Here is a 19,524-nt window from a genome sequence, read left to right on the forward strand (position 1 = left end):
GATTGACGATTTTCGGATAAAAAACATTTCTTTCGTTTTTAATGACCCAGTACGGTAAATTCCGGTCTGGCTGAGACTCCTTGGTCAGATGTCCGGTATATTACGGTTTTAATATGGGCATCTCCATACGGCTAATATACCGTTCTAATTCTAAACCGGCGGTTCCCCAACCCTTTCTTGGAGAATATACAATATTCAGCTGGGTCACCAGCCACCTGACAACCAGACATACTTAATGAACGTGGGTGTGGCCACATAAAAACATAATTTTAACACTTTCTGTACACTTTTTTGAAGAAAAGAAATCACTATCATTATCAGTATAATCATAATACCTGATGATTAGTGTATGTTGTAGGGGGGAAGAAATCACTGCACCCCATCTTTAATGTAAAAGAAGCTAGCCAAGGGTAACTGTAACGTTTACATGCTTTTTTGGCTCTTTTCCTACATCTGGCTTTGTCTGTTTGCCCCGCGTCTGTTTGTACGCTTGGCAAGTACATTTGGCAGGTTATCGCACCACCAGGCGGACGTTTTTTGCACATACCGCAATTATTTCCCAGTAACTGGCATATTCATGTGTACTGTAAAGATTAAGTAATGCATTTACGTGTCCTCAGGGCCTCCTCTGCTCTGGTGGCAGCGGGCATCATGTGGAAGGCATGGGGCTCCTGGTGGTTGGCGGTCACGCCCTCCTGTGGCGTCTCTTGGAGGAAGGCAGTATAACTGTCGGGCAGCACGCCATCTAGGAAGGCCTGGAGCTCCGCCTCATCCTCCTCCTCCAACCCATCCTCTTCTCTCCTCCTTCTCTCCTCCAACCCCTCCTCCTCTTCTCTCTTTCTTCTCTCCTCCCCCTCCTCTTCTCTCTCTGCCAGGGCTGCTGACTCCTCCTCCTCTTCCTCCTCCTCGTCTCCCTCAAAGGGGTTGTTGCTGTTGGTCGGTGGAGCTTGTAGGCCTGGAGATGGAGGGCCATCTGCGGGGATGCCAAGAAACATTTTATATATCGTCGTTGTCGGGCGGAAACCTCGTATTTCCAAGTTTCATATTTGTAAATTCTTTCGCGAAGCAAAGCCCTGCTTCATTGTACAAGGCCGTCGCACAAAAGTAGTGAAAACAGCAGATCTACAAGCACACAACGCCTCGCGGCGCGAGGCGTTGTGTGCTTGTAGATCGGCTGTTTTCACTAGTTTAGTTCATTTTTTTAAATGATAAATACAAAACGAACGGTTTTGGACATACAAGGTTTTCACCCGACAACGACGATATATTCAGTACTTCATCGTACAACAAGCTGCAAAGATTTTGTATTACGTAGCCTGGTCAGGGGTTTTCAAGGTGAAGCAAGGGGAAGCCCAGTGAAGGTGAAAAGGATGGGATCATATTGTACAGGAAGGCTGTAGATTCACATTTTGTGTTATCTGTAATAGTTTGGCTGAAGCCAGCGTACAAACAATGAAACTAGGATCAATTCTTATTTTAGGTTTCTCCTATTGCACACCAACGCTCATCTGTAACTTATTGAGTGTAGACTTGGCAGTGGAACAACTCGCAGAGACAAAGCAAACTTTTACTTGAATTATACGTTTAAAGTGTGATGTGGAAATAACTAACTTTTGAGTTAAAGTGTAGCTGTAGTCAGGTACCACATTTAGGCATTATTAAATAGACACTCATGTCTAGCAAAGACAGTAAAGTCATTGGAGGACACATTGTCTGAGCTTTGTCTGAAGGGAGGCCAACTGTCTCAACTTTTAAAACACTAATGTAGGTTATAAAACCTGCTGCACATGTGAGCACGCACACACACACGCACGCACGCACACACACACACACACACACACACACACACACACACACACACACACACACACACACACACACACACACACACACACACACACACACACACACACACACACACACACACACACACACACACACACACACACACACAGGAACACTTCCTTTTTTCAACCATACAGTATCTCCATATATGGGTCTTCTTCACTAATGCTCGCTATAGGGACGGCACCATGTCTGTCTACACGCTCTGTGCCTCAGAGATGGGCTGTGAAGATGACATCATTAGCAGGGATTTCAAGTTAATGGAAACCTGAGGGTTAGGGTTCCACAGAAGGAAGTATGGGTGACTCAAGCTGTTGGTGGCAGAGAGAAAAACCAATGGACTGCTCTGGTACTATCTATAAATACAAAACGAACGGTTTTGGACATACAAGGTTTTCACCCGACAACGACGATATATTCAGTACTTCATCGTACAACAAGCTGCAAAGATTTTGTATTACGTAGCCTGGTCAGGGGTTTTCAAGGTGAAGCAAGGGGATTTCAAGTTAATGGAAACCTGAGGGTTAGGGTTCCACAGAAGGAAGTATGGGTGACTCAAGCTGTTGGTGGCAGAGAGAAAAACCAATGGACTGCTCTGGTACTATACTATAAATACAAAACGAACGGTTTTGGACATACAAGGTTTTCACCCGACAACGACGATATATCGTCACACACACACACACACACACACACACACACACACACACACACACACACACACACACACACACACACACACACACACACACACACACACACACACACACACACACACACACACACACACACACACACACAGGAACACTTCCTTTTTTCAACCATACAGTATCTCCATATATGGGTCTTCTTCACTAATGCTCGCTATAGGGACGGCACCATGTCTGTCTACACGCTCTGTGCCTCAGAGATGGGCTGTGAAGATGACATAATTAGCAGGGATTTCAAGTTAATGGAAACTTGAGGGTTAGGGTTCCACAGAAGGAAGTATGGGTGACTCAAGCTGTTGGTGGCAGAGAGAAAAACCAATGGACTGCACTGGTACTATCCTTTACAGTCCACATGAAACAGCATTTCCAGAGTATCGTTTGCATCATGACGTATTACCGAGTGATAGGGAGGCAGGACACAACGTTGGGAGGAATTTGATTTGAACGAAGATAATTACAGTTGGAGATTGATTGGATGGATGTCATGATATTGGTTCAAATTGGTTTGTTCAAGTCTACGTCAGCACATGTCGTATATACGGTAGTTTTACATATGTGATTAAGAAGGCATTTTTCATTTAATCTCAACATTATATTTGTAGCAACTCTGCCCGTACCTGGAGGCTGCAAACAGCCAGGTGATGTGCAGTCAGAATCCTTGCTTGGCTTGGTCTCCTCTGTGTTGATGATCTCAATAGCGTCCTGCTCAGCTCTGAACACATGCACACCCACACACACACGCACACCCACACACAAATGATTAAAATGCAGTTGAAAAGGTGACAAATAGTAGGATATTTTTTACATTGGAGAACTCACTCAGTCTGACTTAGAGGTATGATGTTGTGTGCTTTGGTCTTCATGGTCTCAGCACACTGCGTGATCAGACACTGCCACCTGCAGGGACGGAGTTCACACCAGTGTTAATTTCATTGACTAAAACTATGACAAAAAATGTTCATCAACTCCCTTTTTTAGCTTTGGATATTATCTTTATAGCACTAGCACGCAATCGCAGATGAAAAAAAAAAAAAAAAAAAAAGAAATAAATGGTTTGTAAATAATGGTTTGTAAATAAATGATGTGTTTTCTGTGATATTGATAAATACAAACTTAAAGTGTACTATGTTAGTTCCATTGATCCAAACCTTGGGAGCCATTGGTTCCCAAGGTTACTTTCTTTCCCTCCTGGTCCAGAAAGAGAACCAGTGTCTCAGTGGGACCGTTGAAGTGATGGCAGACTTACGTCCTCTGGTCCGATATGGTCTGTGCCATCAGCTCGTAGATCTGGGCACCGTTGTCCGACATGGACAGCACAAAGAAGGACTTGTTGTCTGAGGAGAGACAAAATACACACCACTCCCTGCCGTCATTAAACAATATACACTTCATGTGCACAATAAGTATCCACATTAAGTACTACACTTGAACTTTACCGTCCCTGTTCTGGGGTGAATAACATGTAAATAGTTTATCTATAATTATCTACATGCCCACCAGATTTCACAGTATGTCAGATACTCATTTAAAGATCCATTATTAGATCCATGAAATGTAATACTGTAATAGTGTATGTTATGTAATCTAATCTAATGTATTACATTTCATGGCCTGCCGTGGTGATTTGACGACGATGAACAGAGTTCACTCAGTTAGACTCAGCCTCTGTGCAATTCGTTTAAAATGTTGCTGCTCAACTCACAAATAAACTGTGCATGAGATAAGAACCTTTTTCTCATTTTTTAGACATACTTACCAGTGGCCACAGAGCGCACCAGTACAGTGTTGAGCTTGATGATGGGACTGAAGATGTGCTTGGTGTCAGAGTTCCCTGCCAGGTTCTTACTGTGACACTTCAACACCAGACGGTCGTCCTGCTTCTGGAGAAGAACCAGGATGTCTTCTAGCAGCAGGGTGTACAACTCTGAGGGAGGGACCACCGCAGGGACACACGTAAGGGTGCATTCATCCATTAACCCTTTAAGACCGATCTTTTAAATCAGTTGTCTGATAAACATAGCCACTTTTGATTCTACAAATGTCTTCTAAATTCTAAAAGCTTTCTGAAAGACTTGTTTCTATATCAGTGGTGCTCAAACCTGTTCATGTCAAGGATTTTAGTTAAAAATGTTCGCTTTAAACAATGTATACTATACTGTATATTCAAAGATCAGGATTTTTCAAAAATAGCAAATCTACAATGAAGTATAAAATAATGCCTAAGTGGTTAATATATTAATTGATTTTAGATATATATATACCTGTGTATATATATATATATATATATATATATATATATACAGATCTGAAATAATATAAAGAAAAATGGGCTTCTCGATTATTTGATAAATTACTAATAATGATAAAAGTAATAATCGATAGTTGCTGCCAAAAACACTGCTGGGGGACGGGGATGTAGGCCTACAGTACTTGTATGCATTTACATTTTAACCTCAACTCTAAAATGCAGCTCAGATCTGAACGACAACAGCAGTTTACTGTATATACTGTAGATCCAGAGAGTGCAGTCATAATGCTGCATTTACAGTGCCAGTTTCCTGGGTAGCTAATGTGTTCCATCTGAAGAATGCAATGCATAGGACAGATATTATATATTTATCATTATATCATTTTATCACAGGATGGATGGGTTTAAGACAATGTGTTCCATCCTGTAGAATGAAATGCAGAAGGGACATTATATTGTATAAATATATATCATTTTATCACAGGAAACGTTTTAGACAATGTGTTCCATCCTGAAGAATTTAATGCACAGAAGGGACATTATATTTTATAATAAATATATAACTTTATCACAGGAAGGGTTTTAGACAATGTGTTCCATCCTAAAGAATGAAATGCACAGAACAGACATTTCCATTCACAGATAGAGCTGGGCTTCCATTCCATGTCAGTCACGTACCGTAAGAGGAAGTCATCAATCCATGGGGGCCAACGGGACGCCTTTTGTTCCATAATGATTACGGTTTCCATAGCGACAAGTGTCATCAGGTTGGGTTCCCCCCGGCAAAGTAGCTGTGTGTGTGTGTGTGTGTGTGTGTGTGTGTGTGTGTGTGTTTGTTTTTGCTACTTCGTGGGGACAGGCATCTGACAACACAGTCACCTACAGGGGACCCAAAACGGTGTGGGGACCCAAAATCGGGTCCCCACACCGTTTATCGTTTAAATCGAGAGTAAGCATTGCTGACATGCCTGTTGAGCTCCACACGGTTTTTTAGAAAAGTCCCCACAAAGATAGAAAAACATGAAAAGAGTGTTTAAGGAGTGTTTACTGAATCTCCCTCTACCTCCCCCCATTGACCAAACCAATGCAACTGCAGATCAGTGTGTTAGCGCTGCTTTCACACTCCTATAGCCAATCATATGGCGTGCTGCCTATCACGTGCCACTTTAGCCAATCTACGCGCAGCATTCAGCAGTGCATTTCCACAACAAGGAAGTAGTCTCATGGAGGAAGGCAGGAGAAGAGTCTACACAGCATAAGGTAATCTTTCAAACGATTTGGTATATTTGTTTGTAACACAGTGATGTTAATCTATATATAATATAAAGTCGGAAAGAATGTCCTGTCTATCTGCAACACTGCAAGACAGAGAGCATAGCTGATGGATGCGACATCATGCGATCATTGAGGCACAGAGCAGTAGGCTACAGAGGCACACATGGGTATGGTACCATACCTTGATTACAGGGGGAAATAATAAAATGTACTTCTTCGTGCATGTAGCTAATAGTTTGGCAACATGACTGGTGTGTTGCATGCGTGCCTTCACGTAAAAGACCAGACAACAGTCATGTTGCCATACCTTAGCTTTTGCTGAACTGACGCCACTGCACTGGCGAGTGCAGTGCAGCGCAGCGCACTCGCTCATTGACACCAGCTGAATCTGATTTCGTTGATTAGCTGAGACGGGGATGGGCAGTAAGCAGCTGGATGTGTGGAGAACTCACACTAAAACTGGGCTGTGGTGTGTTTTGCAATGTTGTGTGTGTGTTTGTTTTTGCTACTTCGTGGGGTGACTTGTCCTGCCAGCTTTGTAATTAGCATGAATTTGGGGTTGAATAAATGGAGTCTGGTGTCAAGGCTAGGATGATTGATAGTGTTTGATAGTTAGGCCAGGGGTCTTCAACAGGGGGTCCGCGATCCCTAGGGGGTCCGCGGAGGTACTGCAGGGGGTCCGTGAAAAAAAAAAAAAAAAAAAAAAAAGATTAAAAATGTATTTTAATTTTTTACATTTATGTTAAAAAATAAATCAAGATTCTATCCATTTTGAATAGCTTTAATACATGATTACTATGCAATTGACAGATTGCTGATATAATTGACATTGGTTTTCAGTTAACCCATTTAGGCCTGAACACAATATGACGCAATATTTTATGCTTTAAATATAATAGCAGAAGAAAAATAGCAGATATACAAGCTCACAGCGTGGCACCGAGTGCAGCGCTGTGAGCTTGTAGATCTGCTATTTTTGATTTTTCGTGAAAATGTGTGCAAATCTTTGAATATATTTATTTTCAAAGCGAACATTTGTAACTCAAATATTGCTTCTGGGTGGTCCCTGGAACTAGATATTTTGAGATGGGGGTCCGTGGTCAAATAAATATCATTTTGGGGGTATTATGAGAACCACTGACATAGTAGTCTCTCAAGAACAGACTAACTGAGCTCCAGTGAAGTGAAAAGGACCTTTTCTTTGACAATGACTGGCCAGATTGCTGACATAGAAACATAGGTTTTTCAAAAAACCTTAGAAGGTTTCAAAAGACACTTATAGAATCGGGTCAAAATTCTAATTTTCACGATTTTTCAAAAATAGCAGATCTACAAGCTCGCAGCGCGGCACTCAGTGCCACGCTGTGAGCTTGTAGATCTGCTATTTTTGGAAAAGTCGTGAAAATGTGTGCAAATCTTTGAATGTACTCCATAAAAAAGCCTGAGATGCATTGCTGTCACATAATTTGACACTTAGTTTCATATGCAGACATATTAGCACAGATCTTTATAATCCTAATAAGGAGGACATACACAAGATATTTCTTTATGCTCTTTTAATACCAGGTTGTTGAAAAAGATAAGGATTAATAAAACAAGATAGGCCTTTCTGAAACGGTCTAGTGCAGTGGTTCTCTTGACCTTGTACCAGTGAACAGTATTGTCATGAAACTTCCTTTTCCTTCCAATAGATTCTTCAATTAATCAATAAATAAACCACTAGGGGGGGCCCAAGTAGCACCAGTGGTACATGACATGTGCCAAAGGTTATTATAGATTAGTGTTTCTCAAGCTGTCAAATTTGAAGGTCCTTGACTCCTTAACTCTGACAGTGTATTGTACACATGGAACCAAGCAGACAGACAGACAGACAGACAGACAGACAGACAGACAGACAGACAGACAGACAGACAGACAGAGAGAATGCCTACTGGTAAATCAAACCTGGTATCTTCACGCTGTGTTGGGCTCTGTTAAGGCAGTGTTTCACAAACTTTAGAATTCCAATGTCTCCCCTACTCTGAGTACATTTAACCTCTCATCATGAGACTTAGGGTTCATTTGGTTCCATTTGTACAATGTGTTATGTGGTTGTAGATCTATTATTTTTGCTAGCCTATTTGATCTAAACATAATTGATCTTTTCTCTTTTATATAGTTCTTGTGAGCTTGCTTCATCTCTCTCAGAGCGAAGGGGTCCCTGGCCTGAAAACTTTGAAGACCCCTGTTTAACCCATTCAGGCCTAGAGTTATTGAATGCTTTAACCAGTGAAAAATAGCAGATATACAAGCTCACAGCGCGGCACTCGGTGCCGCGCTGCAAGCTTGTAGATCTGCTATTTTTGGAAAAGTCGTGAAAATGTGTGCTAATCTTTGAATATATGTATTTTCAAAGCAAACGTTTGTAACTCAAAATTTGCCTCTGGGTGGTCCCTGGAACTACATATTTTGAGACGGGGGTCCGTGGCCAAATAAATATCAGTTTGGGGGTCCTTGACATGAAAAGGTTAGAGAACCACTGACATGGTAGTCTCTCAAGAACCGACTAAAGCCTGTATCAGAGTGTACGGTGGAGAGCTATCCACCGCAAATTTGAGGTGGAAAGCTTTCCACCTCAAGTCAGAAAATAAGTGCAGGCCATCATAGTACGCCACGGTGGAGTCCTATTCACCGTGACTGACTAGTCTAGATTGACCAATCAGTGAACGGGGTGTAGAGCCTGTCTGTCTGATAGTAAAAACAGAGAGATGTGTTGGGACTCACGGTGTAAAGCTCTCCACCGTGAGGAATGATGTAACGTTGTAGTTTCATGACTCAAAAAGACTTGAAAAGACTACACCGCGGTGTAAAGCCTTCCACCGCGGACCCGACTATGATACGGGCTTAACTGAGCTCCAGGTGAAGTGAAAAGGACCTTTTCTTTGACGATGGCTGACATAGAAACACAGGTTTTTCAAAAAACCTTAGAAGGTTTCAAAAGACACTTATAGAATCGGGTCAAAATTCTAATTTTCACGATTTTTCAAAAATAGCAGATCTACAAGCTCGCAGCGCGGCACTCGGTGCCGCGTTGTGAGCTTGTAGATCGGCTGTTTTCACTACTTGGGTCTGTAACTCAAAGCATACAAATGTAATCAAATGGACCCTTATGGGTATGTAACTGTGTACAAATGTAACCAAATGGACCCTTAAAGCTATCGTATGTAACTGAGTGTAGAGATGGACCCTTATTTACCTCTGAGAGGGTAGAAATGGAACCAAATGGACCCTTATGAGTTCCATTTTGTACACTGAGTTAAATAAATGTTGATTTTACAATACATGTTGGGGTCTGGTATAGAAATTCCATTAAATGGGGGTCCGTAGCCTAGTGCAATTTAAACTGGGGGTCCTTGAAATCAAAATGGCTGAGAAGCACTGCTAGAGCCATGAAAATCATGGCATCTTTTCAAATGGGGGTCCGTGGGCTAATTTGGGGGTCTTGACATGAAAGCTGCTCTAGCTGTTTAGACTGTTGCAACATCAACCATTGAACAGCCCATACATCCAAACAGAAAAGTCTGATTGTAATAAACAACATTAAACTCACCAACATTTCAGCAATAGGCTATAGAAAGCTTGAATTATCATTGAATTATTCTCTATCTACAGTGTTTGTTTGGTAAAATCCTTTGTAGAGATGTTATGAGTTAATTTCTGTCAAGAAATTCCATGCAGGTGATTTTCTTCTTCTTTTTTTCTGAAGTGTTGGGAGTTTGAAGTGGGAAATCAATGGTCCTGCATACCACATGCACTGCATGTTTCTAATTGCACATAATGCAGGAAGCCACTATTCTGTTTGGATTCATGGGCTGCCAATAGTATGTTGCAACTAGATTCAAGATATTAAAACAATCTAGAGTTGCAATTTGCAGCTAACTAAAGCTGCATGTTAACTGTTGTAGCTGAGTAGAAAGTACAATATTTCCTCCACTGCTGTTTAGTGATGGGATGTAATGAAAATGTCATTAATTCAGCGATGTGTGCTATTGTCATTCTTTTTACTCTAATAGGTCATGCCAGATTCTCCCACCGTAGTAATCTATCTGCCTTGGAATACCTGTTTCTCTGGTCACTGCGAGGACTCTTAGACGGTATGTATAAGCTATGTTAATATTTATATATTATGACATTGTGAGGTTAATACTAAAGCATCAATTAGTATGCAGCATGTTAACTTGGCCATTGTCAAATAATTAAAGCTGTCTCACAAATGTATTGGAGTAGAATGTACAATATTTCCTTCTACCTTCTCCCTCAGACAAAAGGAAGTAGTCTGTGATCAACCACACGTCTCCACAATCAGGAAGATGGCCAGCCCTAACTTTGTTCTAGATCTTTGATCCAACTCTGAATTCCAACTCAAAACCTTTAAGATTTTAATGCATCGTGTTATCTCCCTCTTTCTCCTCATCTGTGTGTACGGACGAGGCACCAGCGGTTGACACCGCAGAAACCCCGGCGTCGGAGCTGATCGAGGCCGACACAGAGCTGGTGGCCAGGCCGAGCGACCATCAGTTGTAACCACGAGCACAACGGCACCGTCTACCAGGTCACCATGGAGAAGCTAGACCTCGGCTGGCCCTGGGGAGGCGGCGGTGGCGGAGATGACAGCAGCCAGGGCTGTGCCGGGTGGTGGACGGGGGCCTGGTGGGCGAGGACTACACCCAGCGGGGCAGGGTGAACTGCACGGACACGCTGGACATCAGCCTCCAGCTGACGGAGGTGGTGGAGGAGGACCACCGTGCTCCTCACCGTGCCCAACCCAGGTGTGATGTCTCGCACACACATGCACGCACGAACACAGTGGTACTCTAAACTTTGAAATTTGAAGGTCTCCCCTTAACTTTGACAGCGTACACATATTTGTACACTGTCAAAGTTACAGACATGTAAGGGTCAATTTAGACTCCCATAAAGAAATTCCAGGGTCTCTCTAGAACCTAGTAACCACTTGAACTCTAATGTTCATATTCAGAGAACTTTAGCCAAAAATAGCAGACCTACAAGCTTGTAGATCGGCTATTTTCGGCAAAGAGGTTTGGTGTAGAGGGGAAAAGGAGCACACTAAATACAGCGTGAAAGGTCAAGTTTATTAAGTATTGACGGTTCAAGTGGTTAAATATCTGATAACACAAATTGACATGAATCCAAAATACACTGATGATTGTGCTGTCAAACGATGAAACTATATGGAATCTGGGGGTCCCTGCTTCATCTCTCTCTCAGGGGAACTTGGACTGAAAAGGTTGAAGACCCCTACCCTAGAGTCCCTGAAATCTACTTTGAGAAGCACTGCGCTAACCCATGCCACGGACACACACGGATGCATTACGCTGCCCCTGAAACTTATAGTAAAGGTGCTAACCTAGTAAGGCTGGACTCAAAATATCAGATATCGGTATACAGTATAGTGCAGGGGTGCCCAAAAGGTAGATCGGATCACAAAGGCTGTGCAGGTAGACCATATAACATGCCACTAATATAAAGTTTTGGAAATCTCAATGGAAATTTGTTGTGGCACAAGTAAAGCATGCTCGCTGACATACATGTCCTATGTTCCTAATCTTTAACTTGTGTTCTTTTTATGTAGACCACAGTTCGAGCCAGGCACAGACGGTGGCGCTCACACGTCTGCAGTTTGCGAAAATGATCAAGGTAAATCAACATTTCAGGCATCAAGAAAAACACATCTCTCATTGTCATTAGGGGATATTTCTTAATGTTCATTTTTTTATGTGCTCCAATCTAGAGAGAGACTATGTGGACAGGCACACCAGTGGCGTCCGTATGGGTATCCTGGAGATCGTGGCGTTTCAAGGAGGCCCAGACTCTGCTGAAAGCTGGAGGATGAAGTGGTCGTCGCCGGCCATCCAGATGTTCGAAGTGCCTTCGCTGTGTTTGTCCATAATGCTCTCCACAGAATATCCTCCAGGTTGGAAGTACTTCTTTGAGACTGTGCAAAGTTGTTCCTGTATCTGGATGCTGGAAAATCTTCAGCACGCGTTCAGACACTGAGAACCAAATTTTCTCAGTATTGGAGGAGACAATGTTTTGGACCTGATGTTTTGAAAATGAATCTCAGACATCGACATTGAACTGAATGACTGAATGTCTCAGGTCTAGGTTTGTTTGGCGTTGATTTACCTGAGCGGTCATAACATTTGGATCATCTTCCCAAAGCAAAAAACTGCAGTCCTTAGAGTATCATCACTCGTCTGTGCCGGTCTACATACAGTTGGAATTTGATTACTTAAAATAAAAGCTCAATATTTTTGTAAATTTTGAAAAATAAATGGTGGTACCTGTAAACCAAAAATATGAAGAACTGGACATGGTTTTAGTGGACAGATACAATGATACTTATACACTTAAAGTTCTAGACATCCTGTTTAGGTTTAAACTAAATGTCTTCCCAGAAAATAGAAAGTCTACAAGCTCACAACATGTCACAGGCTGCGCGTAGTGAGATTGTAGCTGCTATTTTTGGATTTTCTCTTGTTTTATTTATTTTTTGTAATGGATGTGCTGTTTGGAGTCTCAGATACTGAGAGCTTTATAGGTTGCATATTGCCTTACCCCCAATGCCTAAACTTCAAAGGCATTTGATTTATTTGACCATTTCAAAACACATTTTAAAGTGATGTTCATTTTAAAATGTCTGTTTCTGCATAAGGGGCAAGGCCATGGAACCAAACCATGAAATCAAAGGTGTACTTATTATTTGTTTGACGCATTCATGCTGTTTTGAGGTTAATTACAGTGCAATTTATTGCTGCCTTTGTTGATTATATTTTTGTACAAGTAAGTTTGTAATGGCTTAATTTTAATTTGGGATCCTCAAATGAAAATGTTTGAGAACCACAGAGACTTGAGAAACACCTGCACTGAATTTATGGTTTACCTAGTTTAATTATTGTGAAGATATTGAACATTGTTACTGGCACATGCAGAAAATGCAAAAATATAAATGTTTATAATTTTATATAAATAAATGTAAATTTATATAAATTGTCTCAATTATTTCTTAATGTAAAATAAATAGTTTTAATGGCTAAATAACCAGTCCTAGTTGAATGAACATATTACACAAGTGACGATAAATAATTTGTTTCAATTGGCTGAATATAAGTCAACAGAGTATGTCGTTCACTCAATGTAAAAAAATTTAATTGCAATTGGCTGAACTTTAAGCCAGCAAAGAGTTTTTCGTTCTGTCAACGAATAAGTCAACGAAGAGTGTTTCATTCTGTCAATGTTTTGAACTTCAAAATTGAGTCAACTCGAAAACCGACTCGCAACAGGTTGCCGAAAGATAATCAATTGGACCAATTTAAAAATGTTATCAGTGTACAATGCTTGCAGTCCATAGGGTGGTTGTAATCCATTCTCTAGCCTTCTATCGCAACAGTACACAAGTCTTTTGTGCTGTCTTCCCACATTTTTTGTATTTCTTCCTGTAGGCATGTTCCTAGTGTAGCTGAGTGTCTCAACCTCAACCTGATGGCAGAAATATCTACCTTGAATCATTACTAAGTATAACTCATTAACTCTGTGGGTACTGTACCATAATGAATCATGAATGAATGATTGTTTGATACAAGCAAACTGACAACTTCACTCTCTGTCTGGTCTGTGCTTTACTGAGCAAGTTTTCTACTGGTAGTTCATTCTGAAATGGACAAACCTTTTTGTCCAGTCCAGTCCAGTGTTGCTCGACGAGTCAGTAAGTTGCCATTTTAATACAGCGGCACATGACTAAGTTAGTGATTTGATCTGACCTTCATCATGCTTTGTGGCGGTCCCAAGACCAACACAGTCTATCTCTGCAGTCTGTCAGGGTGAATAACTGATCTGGATACTCTGGTACTTGTTTATGGGGGTTGAACCAATAGTGACCATGATCAATTATTAGACTCAAGCTTCCTCTTGCTGGGCAAGACAGCTTTCTCTGTCAGTGGCCCAACTTCGTGACATGATCTCCAAACTCTAAAACGCAGCTCCCTGGCCTCCCTGGTGTCCTCAGGAAGACATTAATCTGAAAGTGTGTTATGGTGTCCCCAGGAAGACATATCTGAAAGTGTGTTATGGTGTCCCCAGGAAGACATCTGAAAGTGTGTTATGGTGTCCCCAGGAAGACATCTGAAAGTGTGTTATGGTGTCCCCAGGAAGACATATCTGAAAGTGTGTTATGGTGTCCCCACGAAGATGGTTGTATCTGACGTCCCCACGTGGGACGACCCAGTCAGATCTGGGAGAAAAAGTATTGAATTTTGATAATTTAAAGTCAGAATCTTGTTCCTGATTTTTTTCTGGTCATGCCTGATTTTTTTCAGAGCTGTAGCATGTCTAGAAAGGGGGGTCCCCAGGAGGGACGCTGTTGTCTGATTGTCCCACGATGTAGCAAAAACAAGTATGTGTGTGTGTGTGTGTGTGTGTGTGTGCGTGTGCGTGAGAGAGAGAGAGAGAGAGAGAGTTGTCGTACCTATAGTCTTGTCTTTATTGACCTTCCAGGAGAGAGGTCCTTCATGTATCATCTTCCTCTTGGTCAGGTCCAGACTCTGCACAGATGTAACTCTGATCACATCACTGATATTGTACTGCAGGGGTTTTCAAACTCTTTTGACTCAGGGCACCCCTGTAATTAACCTTTTCCTCCTCGGCACCCCTGAATTACACTTAATTTTTTAGAATCTTATGTCATATTATGCGACGTAAATAATAATAATAATAATAATAAACTTTATTAAATAATAATAATAATACAAATTTTGTATAGCACCTTTCATGCCATGAAATGCAGCTCAAAGCGCTTTACAGAGCAGAAGATGAAGCACAAGTGCTTAAAGTTATACCATGTTATACCATGTTTTTGCCAGACCCATGAAATGGGTAGGCCTACATAAGCAAATGTCGGTCTGTCCGGGTTTTCTATATAAAGGGTATATATGATGATGACATGATGATGACATGCCTACAAAAGGCATGATGTCATAAATGATGATGACAGACAGGGGGTTGGCAGAACCGGGGTCTGGCACAAGAGATGGAGTTCACGGAGTCCGAGAGCAACATGAATGACCTGTTGTCATACTCGGACCACCAGCCACCCAACTTATAGGCCCAGAGGGTTGGCAGAACCGGGGTCTGGCACAACCAGGTTGACCTGGTCTAGTTTATAAAACAAATCTTAAAATTGTCCTAGCTGTTGAATCGCTAAAGTTTTAGAACCCCCACTCCGTTAATTTCAGCTTCTAAAGCCTTCTCTTTATATGTTTTCTATGAGCCGTGAGGGGGGGAGAATTTCGCGGCAAAATGACGTCATCTGCATCATGTGTATACGTTGGCCAATCATATCGCCGATCATAAACACATGGTACACTACCGGCCAATCACAGGCGCATCTTGCTGACTTCTCAGGAAGTAGCTTGCCTCAACATAACAACAACATATTCTCGGGTGAAGGAGTCCGTTTCTCCGGAATGCCTGAACGCACAGGAACCAGGGACCCCTCTAAAGATAGATCTCGGCGAGCTGCAGGCGGACGCGGTGGCGAGAGGCCCGGTCCGCGGCGAAAAACGTCCGAAAGACGCGGACGCGACCGCGGTTTGCTATACAGCTCTGACCACTAGTTGAGCAACTTACACAGTATAGCTTTAACAGAGAAAAAATAAAATAAAAATAAAAAATAAATAATGAATTACAATGATTACAATAAAGCAGACAAATAAAAACATAAAACATTGAAGAACAATTTCAGAACAGTGCGGACGTCAATTAAACTGCACAGGGATTTAAACATTCAGCTAAAAGCAAGAGTAAAGAAATAGGTCTTGAGCTGTGCTTTAAAGCTATCCACAGAGGCTGCCTGTCTTAGGTGTAGTGGGAGTTTATTCCAAGCTGTCGGTCCGTAGAAGCAGAAAGCTGCTTCACCATATTTTTTATATGTCATTGTTGGCGCCTCAAGTGAGGACCTGAGTGGGCGGTTTGGAACATATCTATGCAGGCAGTCATAGAGGTATGAAGGTGCCAGACCATTTAGAGCTTTATAAACTTGTTCAAAACGCTGCCGCGTTTTGAACAAGTTGAAGTCTGTCAGTTGTTTTCTTTGGCAAAAAAATATGCACATCTTTCCACCTGAGATACAGTCGCCAGGCTATGTCACGGAGAAATATCTGTTTCCATCAGAACTGACTGAAAATAACTTTATACTATACTTGACGTTTAACCACTTTAACACCAGCATCCCTATTCTGGGGGGAAGGTTCACCAAAAATAGCTGATCTACATGTACAAGCTCACAACGCGTGATGCCTTTTGTGTTGAGAGTTGGCCGTAGATGGAAAAATAACTCATCAAGTACAGTGCATATCAGGTCTGTTTTACTAAGCATAGTGAAGTGATATTGATGAATTCCAAATATCAAATTATTCTGCGGCACCCCCTTTGGGAAACCCTGTTGTACTGTACAAGCAGGCATACCTAATAACAATTAAGCTGCGGTTGTACTCACTTTGAACTCAGAGATCAGGGGGTTTTCACTTTGTTTAAGTGAAGCCAGGTCTAACCTTCTCTGGTACTCCTCCAGCCTCTGTGGAGAGAAGTAGATGACTGTTGTTATACAATCAGTGGTGGAAAAAGTACTCACATGTTTTACATGTAAAAGTATCAATACTGCAATGTAGAAATACTCTTTCTGTTACAAGTAAAAGTCTGGTATTCTGAGTAAACGTACAAAAGTATAGGCATCAAAATGTAATTAAAGTACCAAACGTACTAAGTACTCTGACTACTACAGACTGTCCCATTTCACACATTTTCAAATGTATAAAAAAACCTTTGAAAATAGCAGATCTACAAGCTCACAATGTGTTGCACCGCAATGCAATATTGTACAGTTGAGTAATTGTACTTTCCATCACTGCTGTTGTTATACAATGTTGTATATGTCTGACCCTAATCTGCACTGTAAAACCCACAGTGTTAATGCACAGAAGGGACATTATATTTTACAGTGTTAATTTAGCTGAGAATATTCAAATGGAACCAAATGGACCACCTGGTTCTTATCAATAGTTCCCTTGAACCACCTCAAGGACCGAGAGGTGAACAAGAGGGCTTGACCATTACATTCTCAGAGCCGATAGGAAGGCATATTTCTGCAGTGAGCTCAAGAGTGTACTTTATCACATGTGAATGTGCACTAAATCTTGTACTACTGTGATGGCTTTGATGAAATAGCAACAACAGTTGATAATCAACAATACACAATATATAGCTGATATTGTCTTCATTCTGTAAATACTCATATGCTGTAGACATTTACAAATCAGCACATGGTGCACAAGTCACAGTCATCATATTGTTTTTAAATCTTTATAACACATTTTCCTTTCAGTCGAAGTATATTCTGATTTATTTAATTGTGCTTTTGTGCAAACACAATCAAAAGAACTAACTGTACAAACCAAACAAACTGTAGAATGTACATGCTAGTAAGGTGCCTACAAGCGACCATGTCTTGGCCATCTGGCTAGTGATGTATATCGGACCAGTTGCCCTTATATGGAGACCCCTGGTACCCATATATGTACTGTATATGGAGATATGCTGTGAGACCCCAAACATACTTACTCAGTTATTCGTTATGTGAAAGTCCTATGACGTCTATGACATCTGACATCATACATACAATGCCTTATATGGGCATAAAAGGGTCGAAATAATTATCCAACATATGAGAAGGTTTGCACATCTCAGATCAAAGATCTAAAATTCAGGTCAAAGAGGACGAAATACTCACATTCCCCTTGATTTAAAATCCAAGCATACAAGTGGAAATGTGACCTGAAGTTTGAGATGTGCCTAATTCTCATATTTGGATGTATGTGTTCACTGGTTTTGTTGAAGTGCAACCTCTTGTTTAAGTTTGAACAGTAAAGTGATTTTGAAGCTTCATCTTCATCACACCTGTTTGTTCTCAGCCTCCTTGACAGCCTGGTTGACGTGGTTCAGGATCTTCTTGCAGCACTCGCATGCCCTCTTCACCTTTAACCTCTCCTCACTGTCCTCTGCAGAGGTGCACACGCACACACAGAGAGAGCACCTTCTTAAACTAATGGCCTAGGTTTTTCAAAACAATATGATATTTCTTAATCATTTTACCCAAAACGTTTATAACAATTTATGATTAACATAAAAATAACACTGTCTGTCAGTTACAGTATGTAACATAAGAGGATTACACCTGATTTAGGCCAAATTATTTTTTTCCAGACTTCACAAAACCAATGTGACTTAGGCCAAAAGAAATTGCCTATTTTGGCCCAAGAAAAACTACTAAAAGGGTTGGGAACAGCACAATCCTTTTCAATTAGGAGATTTTACCAGAGGTGGTCAGTGTCATGAGGAGGAGCTGGCAAAAATATCCTTTTTCCTCAAAAAATGACTTAGGCCATTAGTTTTAAGAAGTTGACAATACGTTTTTCTGAAAGCCTATCTATGGCTTATATTAACACTCAGGATGTTACAGTGTAAACAATGTGAGGCGTGGGAGAGGTTCCACACAGTTAACTCACCGGTGTACTTGGCTATGTTCTCCAGCAGCAGAGGATACTTGGCCAGCCTCTGCATCTCCATGGGGATCATGTCTTTGAGCTGCAGCCTGCGACACTGACGGTTGCTCTCTGCCTCCTGACCAATGACACCACACACACCGTTAGGGTTGAGATCCTTTAAAGATGAGGGCTGTATTTTGATTGTCTTAAGTACCAGCTCTTATGCCTTAACTTAAAGTCCAGTCCATATACATACTGTCTCCGACCACCAAACTTTTAGTCAGAGAGTTCTGACTTTCTGACGTGCAGCTTTCCGAACTCTAATTCGGGGTAATTCTTTTCAGAAGATGTGAGTGACGTCATTTTGTAGTTGAACCGGACCTTTCCGACGAAAATGTTGGTCGGAGAGAGTATGGACAGGCCTTTTAGTTAAGGCATAAGAGCTGGAACAATCAAAATACAGCCCTCAAAGTAAACTCCTTGACTGCCAACTAGGGATAGGACGTCTATTTGGTTCCATTTGTACACTCTCAGAGTTATGGTGGTCCTTGAAATTAAAACGTTTGAGAACCACCGGTATTGTAGGTATATTATTTTAGAAATAGTCAATCTTTCACACAATAGGGACCGCTCCCGTCTTAAGTTGATGTCCTCCATGTGTGGTCCAGCCCTATGGAATGTATGAAATGCATGAGCTAATAAAAAAACTACTTAATACTTCATAAGGTTAATATGAGCATCAAAGATATATTTTAAATACGTTTTATTAGCACATGCATTCAATACATTCCATAGGGCTGGACCACCACACATGGACAAATTACATCATCAACCTGCGACGGGAGTTGTC

General features: G+C 41.3%; 1 protein-coding gene and 1 long non-coding RNA gene across 3 annotated transcripts in view; one reads left to right on the plus strand and one right to left on the minus strand.

Moving 5' to 3' along the window:
• arhgef12b (Rho guanine nucleotide exchange factor (GEF) 12b) overlaps positions 1-19,524 on the minus strand; it is a 70,233-nt gene that overhangs the window by 6,558 nt on the left and 44,151 nt on the right. For both annotated transcript variants that reach the window (XM_080749139.1, XM_080749138.1), the window contains exons 26-34: positions 18,696-18,810; positions 18,088-18,188; positions 16,631-16,708; positions 14,603-14,678; positions 4,312-4,479; positions 3,802-3,889; positions 3,375-3,452; positions 3,173-3,267; positions 611-973 (exon numbers count right to left, since the gene is read on the minus strand). In XM_080749139.1, coding sequence (XP_080605265.1) covers positions 611-973; positions 3,173-3,267; positions 3,375-3,452; positions 3,802-3,889; positions 4,312-4,479; positions 14,603-14,678; positions 16,631-16,708; positions 18,088-18,188; positions 18,696-18,810 — 1,162 coding nt within the window. The remainder of the gene's footprint in view (positions 1-610; positions 974-3,172; positions 3,268-3,374; positions 3,453-3,801; positions 3,890-4,311; positions 4,480-14,602; positions 14,679-16,630; positions 16,709-18,087; positions 18,189-18,695; positions 18,811-19,524) is intronic.
• On the plus strand, positions 10,548-12,044 carry LOC308304532. The gene is made up of 3 exons (XR_013963068.1): positions 10,548-10,886; positions 11,711-11,775; positions 11,870-12,044. It is a non-coding gene; the product is annotated as an uncharacterized lncRNA (long non-coding RNA).

The sequence above is a fragment of the Nannobrachium achirus genome (genome assembly GCF_963921795.1).
Source record: "Nannobrachium achirus genome assembly, chromosome: 19".
Classification (NCBI taxonomy): Eukaryota; Metazoa; Chordata; class Actinopteri; order Myctophiformes; family Myctophidae; genus Nannobrachium; species Nannobrachium achirus.